The sequence below is a fragment of the Labeo rohita genome, chromosome 5 (genome assembly GCF_022985175.1).
Source record: "Labeo rohita strain BAU-BD-2019 chromosome 5, IGBB_LRoh.1.0, whole genome shotgun sequence".
In the NCBI taxonomy this organism is placed as follows: Eukaryota; Metazoa; Chordata; class Actinopteri; order Cypriniformes; family Cyprinidae; genus Labeo; species Labeo rohita.
Window position 1 is genome coordinate 4,600,415 of NC_066873.1, and position 22,005 is coordinate 4,622,419.

General features: G+C 34.9%; 1 protein-coding gene across 1 annotated transcript in view; it reads right to left on the reverse strand.

Annotated features, from left to right (window-relative positions):
• The window catches only part of LOC127165710 (astrotactin-2-like), a 565,932-nt gene that overhangs the window by 297,047 nt on the left and 246,880 nt on the right, over positions 1 to 22,005 (reverse strand). Inside the window, 1 exon segment of the mRNA XM_051110581.1 lies at positions 5,966 to 6,067. Within this exon segment, the coding sequence (XP_050966538.1) occupies positions 5,966 to 6,067 (102 nt within the window).

Genomic DNA, 22,005 nt, shown 5'->3' on the forward strand with positions numbered 1-22,005 from the left:
GTGAGCAATAACAATAGTGATGCTTGCCTTGGGAGGAGGACTGTAATATCACAGTCTCAAAAAGGGAAAAGTACAAAACAAGTCCATTTCATGCTTTTAAGAGCCTTACAAAACAAACGGGCAATAAAAATATCCTGCCGGAAATAAAATTGTGTTTCTCAGCATTCAGGGCAACATTTGAACGGCCTTCGAAGGAGGAAAATGCTTACTGCCTGCAGTCACAATATCTATTATAGTCACAATATCTACCACCACAAATAACAGCATACATGCAAGCTTTGTGACTTTTTGTGTGTTTCTTATTTATTGATTTATAGATTTAATTAGTTAGTTATTTAGTTATATGAAGGGCCACAATCAAGCCTTAACGTCTTGGAAACTTGTTACATTTTTTATGTACAAATGCCAGTTTTATCATAGAATCTGACTTCAATCTTAAATTATGAAAATGTATTCTATGGATTATTGGTCACACTTTAGTTTGGGGACCAATGCTCACTATTAACCAACTACTAACTACAAATTTAGCCTCAAAACTTCTAATGTGCTGCTTATTAATAGTAAGGTAGTTGTATGGGATTTAGGGATCTAAAATACGCTCTTGAAGATTAAGGTATTAATATGTGCTTTATAAGTACTAATAAACAGCCAATATGCTAGTAATATGCATCCTAGTAAGCAAAGCAACTAATGAGAATTGGTCCCTAAATTAAAGTTTTACAGCATTGTTAGATGTAAATATAAGTTGTCAAAAGTTAGTGTACTTTTTTCCCATCAAGAAAAGAAGTAAGCGAAGTCAGTGACAAGCATTTATTTTCATTCATTCATTCATGAGATCGTGAATCACGATTTCCAATCAAGCTGGAATTTAGATTAAAATGATCAGTCTATGATGTAGTGAGTATTTAGGAGTATTCATGAATGTGGTCACACTTTATTTTAAGGTCTATTTCTCGCTATTAACAAACCATTAACTACAACTTTTGCCTCAATAAACTCCTAATTTGCTGCTCATTAATAGTTAATAAGGTTGTTGTTAAATTTGGTAACACTTTATTTTGATAGTCCACTTTAGACATTCTACTAACAGTAAGCAGCTTGCAACTGCATGTCAACTAGTCATTAGAGTACTAGTAGACTGTCTGCTTAATATCTTCTAACACTCTTCTAAACTTTGTCAACTTATTCTACTAACCCTAAACCTAACAGTCTGCTCTGAGAGTTAGTAGACACGTAGTTGCAAATTAATAAGAATTAGTTGACACGTAGTTGCAAAGTTACTTATAGTCAGTAGAATGTCTAAAGTGGACTATCCAAATAAAGTGTAACCTTAAATTTAGCTATTGAGTAGGATTATGGATGTAGAATATGGTCATGCAGAATACGTGCTTTATAAGTACTCATAAACAGCCAATATGCTAGTAAAATGCATGCTAATAAGTCTAAGCTCTAGCTCAACCTTGAATTTTGGACAGACATTTCAAGACCTCCATGATGAAGAATATTGCAACGCACACATACTCAACCTTAATTGTATATGCTTAAGGCTTAAGTATAATTCTTAATACAAAGTAAGCATACATTTACACACATATGCAAAGACATTTTGTTGAAGATATAGAGGTTTAAAGATAATGATAGGTCACAAAATGCTTACTGCAAGTCTTCTCATTACAACACAATTGTAATTATAAATTATCAAAATATGAATCCTCAATGTATATGAAGTGGTAAACTTTTAAACTTTTTTAATGTTATAATAGTGATTTTGTAATGTCTAAATATGAATTCAACTACTATTTTAGTGAGCTGAATGAGCCCATTAGTAGTCCTCTGCTGCCATCTAAAAAAGTTGTTTCAACTTAAAAAAGTAAGTGTTCATGCTGCTATCCACGTTTTCATTTAGTATAACTTAGCATTTCATGTTGACTAAACTTAAAAATTTAAGGAAGCACGAACACTTACTTTTTTTTTTTTAAGTTGAAACAACTTTTTTTAAAGCTATTATTATGGTATGTGGCGGAAGGCGGAAACAATCCAGGCTCATTAGGGTAAAAAATCCCAGACATCTCAAAACATTACATTGACTTTTGCATGTTTCGTGATACTTTTAAAGTGAAATGTCCAGTGAGTGGTGATAAACATGTTTAATTTTCTCTGAAACAGATAAATGTGAATCTTGTAATGTTTTATTACATTGGTTGTTGTATGTATCGTTGGAATATCTCGAGAGTAAAATGTCTGGCGAGTGGTGCTAAAAGGTTGCTGTAACATATCTGAAAATAATGTACAACCTCACTAAACCTAACTAATATTTGCTGAAGCAACCATGTCATTTTTTTCAAAGCTTTGAGCTCTTTTATTGTGACTCATGTTTCATGGGACCCGTACCTGAGCGCTTCAGATCACAAGTGCAATGCTGTACTGGGTGCGCTATCGGGCAAGTTTACTACATAAGAAAAGCCAGTCATATTGAACTTCAACATGTGCTGGTTTACATACCATGCAGTATGGGAAAAATCTATGCAGGATCATGGAAATATATGGTCTAGATACATTTCTGCCATTATTATGTACCTTACCGTACGTTTTCAAAGTAAAGTCTCCAGAGAGTGGTGCTAAAACACACGTTCAATCCGTGGCCGTGGCATGTTTTTATTATGTTGGTACAGGCATGTATTGCTATGTTTTTATTATGCTGCTTGAGGTAAGTATTTGCAGCTGCTCAGAATCCAAATATCCGGGGAGTGTTGCTAAAAGTTAATGCTCAGTAGTGTTGGGAATATCGCCTACACCAAACCCAACCCTAAATCTACTTGATAGTGTTAACAAATGCAAAAGTGATATGAAACTACTACACACAACTTATGCGTATTTGAGCCATGTCATCTAACTGTAAATTCATGAGAGTTGTACTGGAGCTCTTCACCTCTCAAGTGAAACTCCCTACTGCTTGAGCTATTAAGCAAACATACTCAATTAGAAAACTCACATATATGAAGCTGCATATGTGACACGAAAGTTTAATAGCATCAGTTTTCAAATCTCGCAGGATGTTAAAATTGTTTTTAAGTCATAACAATATTCTGCAAGTAATTGTGCGAAAATCAGACTTCATTATTCAAAACTCTGGACCTGTAAATAATTCTTTGTGTGAAAAGAAATAAAAGCTGTCAGAGTTTTATTGCCTCTAGTGTTAATTTCAACTAGGAACTGCAGTGATTTGTACCTATAGGTACTTTTTTTTCTTCTGTTTTGCAGAAATGTATTTAGAAGAACATTTTTCAAATGAGCCTGGGTAAAGAAAAAGTGTTTTGAGCTTACACTTACACTTACAACTTACACTTATTTTTGTGCAAGGAACTGCACAAAAATAAGGAATAGCAGGTGTTGGTGTTTTACTGCCACTAGTGTTCATGTCAGCTGGAAACTGCTCTATGTACAGGTGCATTTTAGAGTTTCACAAAACTCTAGGTAGAAGCACATTTTTTCGAAAGAGCCTAGATTGAGTGGAAATGTTAATGACTTTTAGAAAATGCTGCCTAGCTTTTAAGGACAACATTCAAGAGCGTGTGCATATGAAGTCTTAAACGCTGTCTGCTACAGCTAAGCAGCTCACTGGGTTTTGAAACACAGTTATAGTTTATAGTTTGCATTTCGGTTTCATATTCATCATTGTGCGATTAAACAGTCTGAGAGTGATGTCGGTGTGAACAGTGATGTTCGTCTTTTGTGAGGCGCTGCTTTGTGCATCGTCATAAATTCTCAGCGGGCCATTTTGAAAGCTGGTGATAGATGAGTGTGACTGCAGGACTCTGATGCTACACGCTGAGCTAATCATCTCTACCAGGAGCTGTTTGTCTCTCAGCCCTGATAAAATAACAACAGGAAGTGACTGATTTTTTTCCTCCTCCACTTTTGCAGACATGGTAGGCTGCTTTGCATAGAGAGATCTTTGTTCCCAAAAAATCAGTTTCCAGTTTGGCTTCGTTTGATATGATCCTTTAGTTATGTGATGTGATCTGCTCATTCATGAAGCACAGTTTTAACAATAAATAGAAGACATTTAAACCAGTGTCATTTTATTATCAGTGACTTTTTGTTAATATGTTTAATTATATTTTATTATTATATTTTTTGTATTCACTTTAATTTTAATTCATTTTAACTAAAGTTTTAGTAGGTTTGTTGTGTTTTGGACACTTCTATTCATTTATATTACTTTGTTTATGTCTATATAGTTTGTATTCATTTTTATTTATTAGTTTTAGTACTTTAAATAGAAATCAGAAATGCTGCCTTGTAAAAATAATAAAAAAGTTACATTTTATTTAAATTAACAATTTATTTAAAGTAACATTAACATTATGTAACTGACTGATTGAATGACTGATTTATTTAAATTTTATTTTAATAACCCTGGTTTAAACAGTGTCTCTTTCCAAAAAATATGGTAAATATTGGTAATATTCTCTTCTGCATGTAAACAAACCAGCAGCAGATTTGCCTACTAAAGGCCTGTATAATGCCACATGGTTATATCATCATGAATTTGTTTTCACAGTGTCCCAAGATGCTCATTTATCTTTCCTTTCGAAAAAAAAATAAAAAAATACACAAGTATTTTCCACTTTGTGTAAAAACAAATGCGCAGCTCAGGTTGATCTGTGAAGTAAAATCACATCAGCATGTGCCGCAGCACTTATATACAGCAGCATGACATTGAACAGAAATCAGATTTTAAAAAAAGGGACAGCGGGCATTCAGAAAGAAGCACACAGTGAACAATGACCGTGATGTGACTTAAACTTCAAAAAAAAAAAAAAATGAATTAATTAAAAAAACAAACAAACAAAAAAACAAAACAAAACAAATGCTCAACCTGAAACAAAAGTGCTTAGATTTAGTTTTTTACATGAAATGATACTGTTCTAGTTTTTATAAAAGAGACTTAATATCTTTGTAAATATGCGTTTGAATAATATATATTTAAAAAAATATTTAGTGCAAATTGAATATAATGTTTTTAGACACACTGCAATATATATAAAGATGCTATTTACACTAAATACCTTTCCAATCTGATATTGGATGTGAAAAGGTGGAAGAACAACTTTGCCCAAAGGTGAATTCGAACTTTGGTCTATTATAGCATCGGAAAATCACTGTTACGCGCTTTACTACTTACACCATTGGAGTATGGATGTTGGTCGGTGGATTTAGTGTAAATAGCCTCTGCCAACAAGGCAGGCTATTTGCACTTAGACTGTCCATTAATGTAATGATCAGCATTATTATGTCATTGGAACTCAACAAAATAATGTTTGCAACTTAAAAGAATGGATGTATTTGTCTATTTATTTATTTAAACTTGCAACCATAAATTTAAGCTGTGGTAACAGGTCCCCTGAATCATTTTTAGAGTGAAGTATGTACATGTAGTTAATTAATATTAATTGGTACTTAAATGTATAATTATGCTGTAACAAGGAAACCATAAACAATAAGTGTAACCAAATATTGTTATATATTCAAATATATATGTAATTACAGATTTGTAATAATCAAGATGCAATTCAGTACATTTAAAACAAAAACTAACTAACTAACTAAATAAATAAATAAATACAAATATTAATATTTTTACATGTGTGTAAAACCCTGGACCACAAAACTTGTCTTAAGTAGCACGGGTATATTTCTAGCAATAGCCAAAAATACATTGTATGTTTAAAGTGATATGTATGTATTTGTGGAAAGTGCCTTAAGCTCTTTATAAAATGACAGTAAAAGACATTATGGTACATCCTGCATTTATTAACTCAAAACAAACAAGAACGTCTACAGTCGTCAGAATGATCCTCAGTTGTTTATGGAAGGGTCCACTGATCTAAATGATTTGCTTAAAGAACACCTGATATTTTAAGTAACGCACAACGTGATCTACAGTAAATGAAGGCATTACCTTTGCTGCGGCGTCGGCCCCTGTGCTCCGTGTAGAATTTTAGCTGAGTGTCATCGTCCATTTCTGATCCAGAATCTCCCTGATGGCCAAACATGCCTACAGCTTCACACAAAAACACAAAGACGGTTCTGTCATCTCACACATCGGTCACAAACCTTTTATAAATCATTTGCAAACTATTAGTTTGTATTTAATTCATTATTTATAGACTGTAGTCTCTACATTGTTAATTCATTAACAGGCTGTGTACAAATTGTGAGCTCTTCATTCATTGTCACTTAATTTACAAATGATTACTGTTTAATTAGCTTACAAATATATATATATATATATATATATATATATATATATATATATATATATATATTTTCTCATACTCATATTATCCTAACTCTAACTGATGTATTCAAATGACTTGATCTCATTAGTATTTGCATACATTTTACATATTTTTACATATATATGTAGACACACAAACATAGAATATTTATGTATTTATCTAATTATTTTCACCGTACATTTTTCTGCCTATTACATTTTTCATACAGTATATTTTGAAAAGTGGTTATGTTTACGATTTGGGATGAGATTAAGGGATTTTATTTATTTATGTATGTATGTATGTATGTATTCTTCGTTCTCTATTTTGTTATATTTTGGAAACATTTAAGGCAGTTAATGTCTAATAAAGGTAGGTTATTGTTTTTAATTCAGTATTTTCTGTGAACTAATTTAAAGTGAGAGCTACCCCTGATAACCATTAACAATTATTTCACTACTGGTTTAACTACTGTACATTAGTTAACTATAGTTAACAGGTTGTTAACAAAGGATAACAATACAAGATCTGACTCTACACATATGAGCTAATTACTCAGTAATCATAATTGTTTAACTACCATGACAATGAATGAAGAGCTCACTATTTGTCCAGAACATATTAATGTATTACCAATGCAGAAAGAACAGTTTATAAACTATGAAGTAACCATAAACAAATGGTTTTCAAATGAGTGCTTTATCACTGCATACGTATTATAAAGTGTTACCCATCATTCATTCATTTGTTTGTTTGTTTGTTCATTCATTGAATTTGTGGTAGTGTGGTGTATTGATGAGTTGCACTTCAAATAGTAATAGCATGCTTTTAGTAATGCAAATAGTAATGCAAATACTTGCGCTGGTAAAGACTAAACAAAGTAACTATACAAGCAAAGAACTAAACACAGATACTAATATTTCTAGATGCAAACAAGTGTTGTGTTTTTATATTTATACTTTGACAAAGACTTTTCAGTGTCACCTTGTATTTCAACATTTAATGACCCTAATAAAACAGAACGGCAGTTACGAAACTATTCTTCATGATTCGTCTGAGCTTAATGAATGCCGTGACATCCATAAAGCACTGTGATGTGTCAGTATATGTTGAAACTCGCTCTCATCCCTGTGAGCTGAATCTGGTCACGCTAACAGCTCAGAGCTCCATAGAGACGCCATCTGGACTCTTAAAACATTATACATTCAATTCCAGCCATTCAGCGATACACGTGTAACACATCTCATTCAGCGACAGAGGACAGCGTTGCTGGAGTCAGTCTGACTCGTGTTTAGGTCTCGTAATGCCACGTTTAATTACTGATTAGTACGAGTCAGATCTTATTTGGTCAGTTGGTTCACCAGGAGGTAAGAGTGGAAGTCAGGTTATTCAGCAGGATACAACAAATATTGTGTAGTCAAAAGTCATTATTGGCTTGTGACTGAAATGAGACTTAAATAAAAGTTTGGTAATACTTTATTATAGGGAACAATTCTCACTATTAACTAGTTACTTATTAGCATGTTTCAAGTTTACTTTATTTAAATAGTACATTTAAAACAGCCACATGACTGACCAAAGTGCTTCACACTTAGAGACATCTTCATAAAATTAGGAGTACAAAAACTACAACCAAAGAATAAACACAAATAAGAAATATAATAGGCAAAATAAAAACCTAACAGGCCACTGAAAACAAATGAGTTTTTAAAAGAGACTTAAAAATAGTCAGGCAGGAGCCATTCTGATCTCAACTGGCAAGTCATTCCAAAAACGAGGCCCAATTACTGAGAAGGCACGGTCACCTCTACTCTTGAGTTTGGAATGTGGAATTAAAAGAAACTTCTGGTCGCACAATCTTAAACTTCTCAAGGGGGCATACTAATGCAGCAGTTCAGATAAGTAGATGGGTGCTTGATAGTGCAAAGGTTTAAAAACGAATAGTAGTATTTTAAAGGGGTCATCGGATGCAAACTTCACTTTTACATGTTGTTTGAACATTAATGTGTGTTGGCAGTGTATGTACAAATCCATGCAGTGGTTTTCAATTAATCTGTAAGAATAATATCCCCTTTTTCAAATCGAGCCATTCTCAGATGCCTGTGGCATCACAGCGACAGAGGCTGCTCCCACGATAGTTGATTGACATGAGCGTCTTACTTCAGATCAGCTGTAACAGTCCGACCTCCATTGTTTCGATGCCAGAGCAGGGATGCAAGTTAGACAAGAATATCTCAGATTGAGCGATTGAGGTGTTCTGTTGCTGGATGTAATAATGAACATAGTGGTTGTCATCTGAGCCGCTGAAGATGCAGTGGATTACGTTTGTTTGTGAAGGGAATGCACCTCCCGATCTACATAAATGCGTCCATGCTCACGCGGATCATTCGTGATCCAGCTTCACTTACAGCAGAAGTGAGTATAAGGGTTTTTTTATGAATCTCTGCAATCACCTTTCCTAATAATGTGCTAGTTAGCAAGTTTCGCAGCTAAACGCACTAAACAATCTCTCAGAGCAGCACGTCACTCCACTTTTTAACCAAAGTATATTATAGACTTTTCATTAAGACCATAAAGAATCATATCAACTTGTGGAAAATGGGCGTCCGATGACCCCTTTAAAATGTATTCTAAATTGAACAGGCAGTTAATGAAGGGCCTTCAAGAGCGGAGTGACATGATCCTTGTTTTTTCTTTTTTAAAAGGAATCTAGCAGCTGCGTTCTTGACCATTTGAAGACGGGCAGTTTGAGCTTTGGAGTTGCCACAGTATAAAGAGTTGCAGTAATCTAGACGCGATGTAATAGAAGCATGAACAGCCATCTCCAAAGTCTTGTCAGTGAGAAAATGTTTGATTTTTGCAAGTGTGCGGAGCTGATGAAAACTAGATCCAATCACAGTAGAAATTTGTTTATCTAAATTTAAAGAGTCATCTAAAGGAACACCCAAATTCCGTACCTGCGAGGACATGAAAACCGATAAAGGTCCTAGGTCAAAATTGGAGGCCTTCATATTTTCTGATAGGCCAAAAACGATCACCTCAGTTTTCTCTTCTTTTAAGGTTAAGAAATTTTGAGATAGCCAGGATTTAACTTCATCTAAGCAAGACAAAAGAGCAGTCATGGCCAAATAACCATTTTTCTCAATGATTGGCTGTTTTAATAATATTGGCTGTATATTAGTGCTTATAAAGCACCTATTCTGCATGACCATATTCTACCTGAACTTAACAACTATCTTACTAACTATTAATAAGCAGCAAATTAGTTTATTAAGGCAAAAGCCATAGTTAATGGTTTGCTAATAGCGAGAACTGGACCTTAAAATAAAGTGTGACCAGAAGTTTATATTGCAAAGGCATCTGGAAAACTGCAGAAGACACAGAGTGAACTGCTGCTGAAAAAGTGCATGGTCAAAGTTGTCCTAAACATGAGACATTGAAAGTTTGTGAACTTTTCTGCATAAATATATTTAAATATATTTCTGCATAAATATAACGCAAAACATCAGCAGATTTTTACACAAGCCCTTAAAATTAACAAACAGAATCCAATCAAACAAACAAGACAAAAATATATACTTTGTCATTTAGTTATTGAAAAAAAATGATCCAGTGTTAAATACTTGCAAGGTGCAAAAGTATGTGAATCTTTGCTTTCAGTATCTGTTGTGACCCCTTTTTGAAGCGATAACTGCAGGTAACTTTTTTTGTAACTGCTGATCAGTCCTGCACAATGATTTGCTGGAATTTTGCCCATTCCTTAGTACAGAAACACTTGAACCATGTGATGTTGGTGGTTTTCCTCCTAAGAACTGCTTGCTTCAGGTCCTTCCACAGCATTTTAATTGGATTAAGGTCCAGACTTTGACTCAGCCATTCTGAAACATTACCTTTGTTCTTGTTTAACCTTATTTTTTTGTAGAATGACTTGTGTGCTTGGGGTTGTTGTCTTGCTGCATGACCCACTTTCTCTTTAGATTTTAGTTCATGGACAGATGTCCTGACATTTTCCTTTAGAATTATTTGCTGGTATAATTCCGAATTTATTGTTCCATCAATAATGGCAAGTCGTCCTGGTCCAGATGCAGCAAAACAGGCTCAAACCATGATACTACCACCACCATGTTTCACAGTTGGGATAAGGTTCTTCTTATACTGGAATGTTTATCTTTTTTCAAACATAAAACTTTTTATTTAAACCAAAAATTATTTGTTGGTCTCATCCATCCACAAACATTTCTCCAATAGCTTTCCGACTTGTCCACATGATCCTTATCAAACTGCAGACAGGAAGCAGTGTTTTTTGGAGAGTTGTGGCTTTCTCCTTGCAACCCTGCCATGCACACCATGGTTGTTCATTGTTCTCCTGATGATGGACTTCAACATCAAACAATGTGAGAAAGGCCTTTAGTTATACTGGGGTTTTTTGCAACCTTGGAAACTATTATACATCTTGCTTTGGAGTCATCTTTGTTGGTCAACCACTTATGGTGAGGGTAACTGTGGTCTAGAATTTCCTCCATTTGTACACAATCTGTGTGACTGTGGATTTGTGAAGTCCAAACTCTTCAGAGATGGTTTTATAACCTTTTCCAGCCTGATGAGCAACAACAACTCTTTTTCTGAGGTCCTCAGAGATCTACTTTGTTCATGCCATGATTCACTTCCAAAAACATGATCAGACTTTAATAGATCCTTGTTCTTTAAATAAAACAGGGCATAAACTGACACCTAATTGTCATCCTATTGACTGAAAACATTTCTGAACAGATAGACTCTAATTTCACCTTCACATTAACTGCTAATCCTTGAGATTCACATACTTTTGCAACTCACAAATATTTAACGCTGGATAAGTTTTCATAACAAATAAATGACAAAGTATGTATTTTCATCCCATTTGTTTAATTGGGTTCTCTTTGTCAATTTTCAATTTATATATACATATGATGGGTGATCAGATGTGTCTTTACTTATATTTCTGGCTGTGTAGAATTTCCTTGCTTTCTTTGTCTACTGATTTCTGTTCATTCTCTCCAGCTAACAATCACACTCATTAAACAATCACACCAAGCAAAACTAACAAGTTACTTCCCAAGATGTTGCAAATTTGTGGTGTTAAAAAGTCCTGATGCTTGGTTTTAAAAATCCTTTTAATTTATTTTTTTATTTTTTTAAACACTCTGTTTCAAGACCAACTCCTTGTGTGACACATGAAAATGTCACATGAAGCACGCAGAGCAGCTCAATTCTATTTGTTCTATTCTATTCTGTTTGTCTATTTTTATTTATCTATTTTTATTTATTTATTTTTTTTTCATTTTATTTTATTTTATTTGCTATCACTACTGTGCAAAATGTTGGGGTTGATTTATTTGATTAAACAAAAACAAAACAAAAAACAAACACACAAACAAACAAAAAATCTAACACAATAATACATTATTTCAATTTAAAATAGCTGTTTTCTACTAAAAGTGTAATATATTCCTGTGAACTAAGCTGAATTATCAGCATTATTACTCTAGTCTTCAGTGTCACATGATCCTTCAGAAATCATTTAAATATGCTGATTTGCTGCTCAATAGTGGTTATTTTTAATGTTGTTTTTTTTGTTTTTGTTTTTGTTTTGTTTTTTTTTTCAGTGGAAATTATCTAAGTATGTTCAATATATCACTGTAAAGTTGGTGTAATTAAAAAACAGAAGAACTGCTTCATGTGCATGTTATGATTTACTCAAGGTCTGAGGAATAAATCACTGTTGTCTGCCTGCGACTCGAGGACCCCGAACACAATCACATGCTAATAAAGAAAGACCTGGAGCGGTAAACCCAATTACCAGACAAATCCACCTCCATCTCAGACAGGAGGCCAAGCTAGTTTAGTTGCACTGGGAAACATACTTGAAATGCAGTATCAAAGCTATTGAATTCAGGGAGAAAACAGAGTCGAGGAACTAGAAATGAAGATGAAAAGCGGAGAATAAGAAAGGTCGTTTCATGAGAGGTTAACATCAATGAATAGAGCGAGATTACAGAACAAACATGTCTGTTGCCTTTCACATCTTAACAAACAGGTTTTCTTGTTTATTCAGCAAATAAATTCTGTTTGGGAAAACAAAATTAGCATGTGTGATGAAATGAAGGAGAAATTGCTCCTGAAGTCTCCCTTTAGCAGGTTCTCTTTCAAGGCCTGTAGGATTATTGAGCGTCTGGAATTAAAAGAGTGGTTTTGCTTGATTGCATTGCATGCTGGGAGCGCACACTTCACAGAGCTTTATGAAGTGCAGGGCACTCGAGAGGCGTTCTCCTAACTACAGTATAGAGCAATCACAGAACACGTCAAATGGATGATGAACAGCGCAGGGGGAGGGAAAAAAAAAGCCTCTGAGCCTCTGCAGGACTTCACAAAACCATTCACATCACATCCTCTTCCTACTGCCGCACAACAATGAACACACAGATTTACTCAAAATGATATACTGCACAGCATATAAATGAGCATATAAATCTCAGTGAAGAATGTATAAAAACTTGATAATGTAAGTTTAGGATTTTGCCATAATTTGTACGTTTCATATTAATTCACAATCATATTTTCAAAACAAAATAAAATAAAATAAAATAAAATAAAATAAAATAAAATAAAATAAAATAAAATAAAATAAAATAAAATAAAATAAACAGCAAAAGTAATTGTAAAAATACTCTGAAAACAGAATTGCAACCTAAAAATGAGTTTATTAAAGTCAAATGTATTTTTTAAATCACAAAATCAGGCTAAATATATCAATTTAGTATAACAAAACAATTGTAACGGGTTTAAAAAAGCTAGAAATAATAATTGAAGTTATCAGTTGCAGGTTACCACTTTGTAGGGTGTAGCACAAAAAATAAATAAATAAAATGAAAAACTCATCCAAACAGAACGAGTTTCATTACTGTATTACACTTAATTAAACAACTTAATTGTCCTGAAAATTACTCAACGAAAAAACTCAATTTAATTGTGTTAAAAATAGCCTTAGATTTGCTGTCTTATGTAGAGTAATATCAATATTCATTTATCTGAAGCACATCTTACACATATTGCAGGCTTTTCTTTTCTCCCTGGAGACATTTAATTCTGGGGGCTGTATGTATAAAGCTGATCACAGTAAAATTTTAGTCTCAGAGTGTCAAAATTCTAAGAATGACATAATTTTACTCTTATTCCTAGATTTAGGAATAAGAGTGATTCATTAAGATTCCTAAGTGTTAAGACTAGGTCTCAGCTCCTAAATTATTTAAGAGAGCTGGAGAGGTCTCCTAACCTAGTTAGGAGTTACAAGACGGCAGCATGAGGAGACACACACACACTTTCCAATAAACATGTGACGAATTGGAGTCATATGATAATATGGAATTGACAGAACGATACGATTTTTTTTTTGTAACTGACCAAGATAGAAACTTCTTCTACTCTACAAATCAATGCTTTAACTGCAGAAATAAAAGTAGCAATTATGTTTTTTTCCTGGAAAATTGGAAAAATGCAGCAATGCACCATTGATGACAGAGTAAGCAAGGTCTTAACTATTGTGACACTAGCCCCACCAAACACAACCGTGTTCTAATGACCTCACATTTTACTTAAACCATCAAGATATGAAAGGGAAAAAAAAAAAAAAACACTACTCTTTTAACCACTACTATATGGCAGTTCATTAACTTTACAACTGACCGTCAAACCATGCTGCAAAAACAAGCCACTTTTATGAAGACTGTGGGCTTTCTTTGAGCTACTGGAGCTGTTGATGGAACTCATATTCACATCCAACTATATATGAGGAGACATACCAACAGAATAGGATTTTAAAGCATCAGTAATAATTTGTGATAATTTTCCACAATGCAAAGCGTTTTTTTTTTAAAGATACATTTAAATATTAAATATTGTCTTAATGATTTTACTGTAGTTGCATCAGATGATTGGTGTGCTGCTGTGACTTTCCATGAGCAGTCTCACTATTGGCGGTTGCAGAGGTCAAGGGCGGCCATTTTGGGTTGACATCATTGCAGTCCTTAGTTCACAACACTTAAGTGTCCCCTTAGTCAACACTTAAGTACCAGTCTTAGACTTGAAAGTTGCTTTTAGCTTCTTTATAAAAGTTTCTTATTCTTAGAAAAGTCCTACTTTTTACTAAGAATGTTTTGACACTTAGGTCAAAGATTAAAGAAGAACTCCACTTCCAGAACAACAATTTACAATTAATTTACTCACCCCCTTGTCATCCAAGATGTTCATGTTTTTCTGTCTTCAGTCGTAAAGAAATTATAGTTTTTGAGGAAAGCATTTCAGGATTTTTCTCCTTATAATGGACTTCATTGGTGCTCCGATTTTGAACTTCCAAAATGTAGTTTAAATGCCGCTTCAAAGGACTCTAAACGATCCCAGCCGAGGAAGAAGGGTCTTATCTAGCGAAACAATCAGTCATTTTTATTTTCCGAAAAATAAAAATTTGTATACTTTTTAAGCACAAAAGCTCGTGTAGCACAGGCTCTGGGATGCACGTCCACAACACTACAAATCACGTCTAAGTTCATCGCCTGTGTACTCCAGCTCAAAATAGTAGAGTATGTCGAAAAACTCCATCTCATTTTCTCCTACAACTTCAGAATCGTCTGACATCATTGTACCTTTTTTTGTTTGTAAACAGCATTTGACTTAATTGCACTTCCTTAGTCTTTGCATGTTTCACTTTGTAAACACTGGGTCTGTAGTTTCACCTACGTTTGGCGTGACCTTTCAACATTATTCAATAGGCCTATTTCACAATATTGACGTTACAATAAAAGCAATAATGACGTTACAATCATCGTTCATTCATTCATTGTTAGTGCGAGTGGAAACTCGTTTTCTCCCAATCATTAACAAATTTACCAACAATAAGAATAGAAGATGTTATCCGTTTTGTTGATAGTTTTCAGGGAGATGTGAGGCAATCAAAATTTGACAGGGTTTATAAATTCTTTCTTGAGAAATTTATATTTAATTATCAAGGTATGTGTATTATGTTAGACAGCTGCCATGACAGCAAATTTCTAAATTATCAATGTTGTTTTTATGGATGAATTTAAAAGTGGTTTAGTGGTTTTTATTAATAGTAATAAAAATAATAATAATAATAAAAACGTCCTGTTAATAACTGTCTTATGTGTGTGTTTGGACACTTCAGTCTCAAACATTATTGTAGGGAAAGTGGTATTTAGGGCCAGGTGTTATAGGTCATTAAGAAAGCCTGAGGAACCACATCAGCTTGAGGTAAACACATTCAGGATTTAGGTAATGATTGTTTATAATGCATTATAAGGTTTATAATGCACACGTACACCAGTTGGTGGCAAGTGCACTTCAGTATAGCAGCAGAGCACTGGATCTAGAACATAAACTAAACTGTCACAAATCTGTTCCTATGCATTTGATTAGGCACAGGCGAGTACAAAAAAGCTACAACGATCTATCACGCCACATTAAAGAGTGCCACAACGGTATTTACTTGAAAATTCAAAAGCTTGAATTTCCTAATGAAATGGACAGAATTTGAAATCTGAGACTTTGTTTCATATCAAACATAACACAAAGCCTAGCCTATTGCTATTTACTGGAAGGAAGGCGCACTGTGTACTGTTCATTCATCATCTGAAAACAGCATAGACCAAAAGATCGATTGGAATTTAAAAATCGATATTGGTTCATCAAAATGTGAATCTATTAAAATCGAGAAAACTTTTTTGTTTTTGTTTTGTTTTGTTTTGTTTACTCAGCCCTAGCATTTTTTTTTTTTTTTTTGTGAACACTGCGCTGTCGTCCATGTAATAATAGATTATGACAGAATTTTTACGACCCTGTCTGTTAGAATGACGGAAAATGTTAAAGTCTAGTGCAACCTCTGATATACATATATACGCTACAAGATTGACTATTTTTAGTCTCCACCATTCTGGCAGTGCTTTTTTTGAAAAAGAGTTTCCCTACTTCCAGCTCGTGGATGTCACATTGTGAAATAGGCCTATAGTATGTAGTGCCGTAAATGCGCATCACAGAGCCTGTGCTACATAGAGCTTTTGTGCTCAAAAAGTTAACTTTTTTTTTCCCAAAAAAAATGACTGATCGTTTTGCTAGATAAGACCCTTCTTCCTCGGCTGGGATCATTTAGAGCCCTTTGAAGCTGCATTTAAACTGCATTTTGGAAGTTCAAAATCGGGGCACCAATGAAGTCCATTATATGGAAATCCTGAAATGCTTTCCTCAAAAAACATAATTTCTTCATGACTGAAGACAGAAAGATGATAAGGGGGTGAGTACATTTTTTGTAAATTGTTGTTCTGAAATTGGAGTTCTCCTTTAAAACTATTCTTAAGAGCATTTCTGAGAAGTGTTAGGCATACGGGCCCAGGTCTCTTCCAAATGGAGGAGAGACTGGGAGACTTTAATTGTGTAATTGTGAGCAGAATGAAAAGAATACAGACAGATGGAGATCTATTAACACTGAGAAAGACTTTGGGTTGGAAAGGGAAACGTCATCGAGGTTTAGATTTTGGTTCCCTGGAAGGGTGAGTGCATTGGCTTGCGGTTTTATTGTCCCTCTTGCTGTCAGAAAAAATCTTTACTTTTTATGTGGTTGTTCTCACTAAAATGCTCCTCCTGGACTGCTGTTAAGTACTGGGCTGGCTTAGCTCTGCTCAGAATAATAAAATAAAGGCAGTTATTAACAATGCTCTTTGCTGTTCAAAAGGCTAAATAAGAGAGCTGCCAGTGGAGACAGACAGACAGACAGACGAAACAGATTTTCCCCATGGATGATTAAGAGATTAAGGCGACTGATCCCCAGGATCAAACAGTCAAAACACACATCAGAAAAGCCTGTGGGAACCTCTCAGACCAAAGACCACACTGAGGCAGTTTTAATGAAACCCGTAGACATGTTTCAAAGCACTACAGATTTAATTTCTTTGACAAAAATGGCTTTAAGAAAAGACCAAATTACAAAGTTCTGTCAGACTCGTCTGGTAGCATAAACTCTTGAGATGTCTTCGACTCTGTAACGGAGAGTGAGAGACGAGAGGCGAGTGGATCCATCTGCGAGCTTTTATTCAGGGGACGAGACAGATACATGGTCGAACAGGCAGGGTCAAACAATAATGGCAGACAGGTATAACGAAGGCGATGCACAATAGAAGTCCATGAAACAGGCGAGGGTCGATCCGTGGCGAACGTAATCCGTAAGGGACTGGGCTAGGAGAATAAACCAATAAACAAGAGCTAGAGTCCAATAGGCAGGCGGCGAACAGACGAAAACGGGGGAGCAGGCGAGGGAACTAGGAACTAGGGAACTAGGAACTAGGGAACAAGGAAACTAGGGAACGCTAACAATAGAAATAACAACAACAATCCGTGACTTGCATCGGGAAAGACCGGGGCTTTTATAGTGCCGCTGATTGGTCACATGAGTTGACGCAATCAGCGTGATGCATGACGGGAGATGTAGTCCGGAGTGTGGTGCAACAGTCAGAGTGTGTGGGTAAGGTGAGAGTGACATCTGGTGGTGAGCGGTCCGCAGAACACCGACCAGATTCGTAACAGACTCAGATCACTCAGATGAACACATTTCTATCAGCGTCGTGTCTGTGTGCCATTCTTCCCTCTCTAATCCCAGCTCACCTTTATTACTACTGCACATATGGGTTTTTTGAAAAAACAAACCCAAAGTATTAAATTTCAACACATACTTTGTCTGTGCTGGTGGATTGAAGATCATCTAGTGCCAACATTGGTGAAGACTGGATACAATTTATAATGTGGATGGGTGAATGGGTGGATAAACAGACTACCCAGTTTTTTTTTTGTTGTTTCGTTTTGTTTTTTGTTTTTTCCATCTTTTCACAGTCCGTGTTGCTTCAAAACAGCTTTACAGAAAATCACGCCTCACTCAGACTATGACAAGGATTTAAAGGAAGATGTTTAGGTAGTGACCATCTGCTGGACATACAGAGTTCAGAATAACAAGAAACTGACTTCATTCAATAAAACAAACAATCTCTTGTCGGGTGAGTCAATAAACAGCTCTTTCTGTCATGAGGCCTGGAGAGTTCCCGTGTTATTTGCTATTGGCTATTTTCAAGACTCATATTAGGAAACAGCAGGACAGATGGTCAGCGTTCACCACAGCATGGGAGGCTGAGATATATAAACTATGTTTGAGATTACACCTACACTAGAAAAATGGATCTTGTATTGCTATAGTGAGTATAAAGCCGGTTATTAAACTGCTGCCATAGTGTGGGACAAACATCATTTGCTTTCATGTTCTGTTAAGTGACTGTTTAGAATAATGGCCAACAACCACAGTTTGATATAAGGTTCATATAATTAACAATACTTAATGCATCATTACTTAAGGCATCATGACCAATGATTAACAAAGAATTATAAATGATTTTTTTTTATTATGAATATATTACATGTTCATTCATAACAGTGGTTGACAGTAACGGAGTAGTTGTACTTTGTTACGGTACTTAAGTACATTGTTCAAGTATCTGTACTTTACTGGAGTAGTTTTATTTTGAGTAATTTTTATTTCACAACATTCCAAAGCATAAGATCATACTTTTTACTTTACTGTATTTCATAAAACATATCATTACTCCTTATAATATGCATGCTCCGAGACACAGAAGCAGTGTCTGATTCATAAACAAACTGATTCTTTTCATTGAACCTGTTAAATTGGTTTGCAAATCACACCAAACGATTCATTCACGAACTGGAATGATCCGATTTCAGCTGTTCTAGAGTCAACAACTCACTGATTCAAATGATTCATTCAGAGCGAGTCTTTAGTGAACTGAATTCACAAGTAAGAACCAGAAGAACTTGAGAGCACATGCAACTGATGCTGCAAAAAGTAAGTTACTAATGTCGAAATACAGGATTAATGACTGTAACTAAAAATCAGATTTAGGTTAAAACTGTCAGTTGTTTGTGAACTAAATCTGTGGTAAAGGGTGATCTATCCCACTGAAATGCTTGAATGCAGATGCATCAACATCATTCTTTATGTTTTAGGTCAAAAAACGAAACATTAAAATAACACGTTAAATAAAATAACTCATGCACGTTCATATTCCCCGCTGCTGTAACGTTAGCAGTTTTATTTAAAATGCTACGCATTTAGCCCTATGTGACGTCTGTTTTTATATTATTAACCGTATACATTTTTTAGATTGTTTAGATCAACTAGCCTAGAAGACAGATATGAATGTTAATTCATAACCATACTGAAAAATAAGTAAATACTGATGCTAACTGTCTAGCTAAAATGCTTGCTGGTGCTAAGCTGAGGTCATTTTTAGATATAAAGTCCAAATATTTTTATTCAGCCACCTAGATAGATTACATCTGAGGGAAAAAAGAAATGATGTTTGATGTTCAGAACATGGCAACGACAGTAATTATCAAAGTGGGAAGTGATGGGGGCATTTGACAAGGGTGTTCACCACAGACATGGTTTGAGAAGAAAAAAAAAAAATCTTAAAATGTTCTTCCTAACTTCAGGCCTTATTCGCAAATCATATACAACTGTGAGATTCTGCAAAACAACAAACTTTAAAACACTTTCTTTCTTACTGGTGGGAATCAGATGGTCAACTCTGTTTTCTCTCAGGTACATTGCAGTGTAGACTTCACAGTGATCATTACTACATCACTCTTGTCAACATAGTATATATAAACAACAAAAATATATCTTGACTCCATATAGTGGTTATTTTGGGAAAATCCCAGGTATTTTGAGCAGTAGGATTATACAAAAACATATGCTAATATAAAATTAAATTAAGTAGAGTATATACAATGGCAAAATACATCTATCTATTTTTTTTTGTTTTACTTAAGTACATAAAATTAAGTACTTTTGTACTTTCACTTTAGTAAAACTGAAAAAGGAGTACTTTTACTTTTACTGGAGTAATATTTTAATATACATATCTGCACTTTGACTTAAGTACTTGATTTGTGTACTTCGTCCACCACTGATTCATAATGATAATTATACAACCTGAACTGTTATTATATGTAGAAATTTCCAAATATTGTTAAATAGTGTTTGTTATCACTTATTATTAGCTATTGCATTAAACTGTAAAAATATATATTTATTGCAAATTGTTACATTTCCAGTTGCAATTGTTGGTAGAGGTTTAAGTTACATTTCACGTTGGTAAATCAAGTGTAAACTAAACTAAACTAAAATAGGTTTTGAAAAGTGGCCATGTTAAAGAATTAAACCAAGGTGTTTTTTGGTAGAAGACATCTATAACTAACTAAAAAGGACAAAACACTTAGAACAGGGCCCCTTTAAATGACACTTGATGACACAATAAGTCTGAGTCCTTCCTCTAGGGAAGCCACTAAAATGAGCTTAAACACAGGATCCAGACAGAGAGAAGGATGTCAATAGAGGAGATGCTTCAGTAGACTGTATAAACTGCTTTTGTGCGGAAACAGCTCATTACATAATACATCGACTGCCTGTCTGCTAATCCTCAACATGTTTGCATGACATATTTCATTTTAAGTGCACTCATATACCTCTTATAAGAGAAGTCATGGATAATTTTGCGGATGATTCATTTCTGGTGGGATCCGCATTTGGTGACTGACAACCTTAAAAATCCTGAAAGCATTTCATTGATTCCAGGGCCATTATACGATTTTTGGGGAAAATTTCAACAATTCCTCAGATAATAAAACATAGATCTGTGCAATAAAATAACAGTAATTCAAGGTTTTTGTTTCTTTTCTGACAGTTGGCTCTGAGAATACGAGGTGCTGAGAGACACAATGAAGTCTGTGTTTATGTTCCATTGAATGCTTGAGTTCTGTCGTTTTCCCAGCATTCAACAGCCGATCGAATCCAGACATTGGCAGTGGGAGCGGTTAGTTCTTGGCAAGCGGTGGCCCAGCGGTGCAGCTGAAAATCAAAACACACCACTGGCTTCTACTGGAGACTGAAAGCCTCAGTCAGGAGTCATTTTGGATGAAATGACCTCCTCTGTTTGCCTCTTAACACCTAGAGAGTTGATACTTCATTTGAACCTACATGAACAGCAAAATAAAGCATTTAACTGCATAATTGGCTCTGTGTGTGTATTACACAATACGCTATCAGTATTCTGAATGAAGGCATCGATTGTAAAGCCTTTTTGTACATTAGAAATCAGTGGATACTGATTGGTCATTAAAGCATGGTGGTCGTGCTTACATGACGTATTATATAATTGTTTTGTAAAAACAAAAAGGCATCATGTATTTTATGGCATATACAAATAGTTACAGGAACCTCAGTTTTAAACAAAATGCAAAATGCAAAGTCAAACGTGTGAGGATTTTCTGTTTCCTATTCTCTGTGCTTTCTTCTTCTTTCTAATTAGTCTAAAGCACAATTTGATATGTCTCCAACTGCCATACAGCATATTTAGCCCACAGGTGCTCTCTACCCAAATGCACATCCAGATGTGGCCAGACTGCAGTTGGTCAAATGACCCCTCATCTGCCTGCAGGCCTGTCAATTCCCTTCACACCTTCCCTGTCATCCTCCTCCCTCTCTCTCTCAGGATCAAAGTGAATCGCCGTCACACCTGCTCAGCTCATTTCGTCTGGGAATGAGTCTATGTGG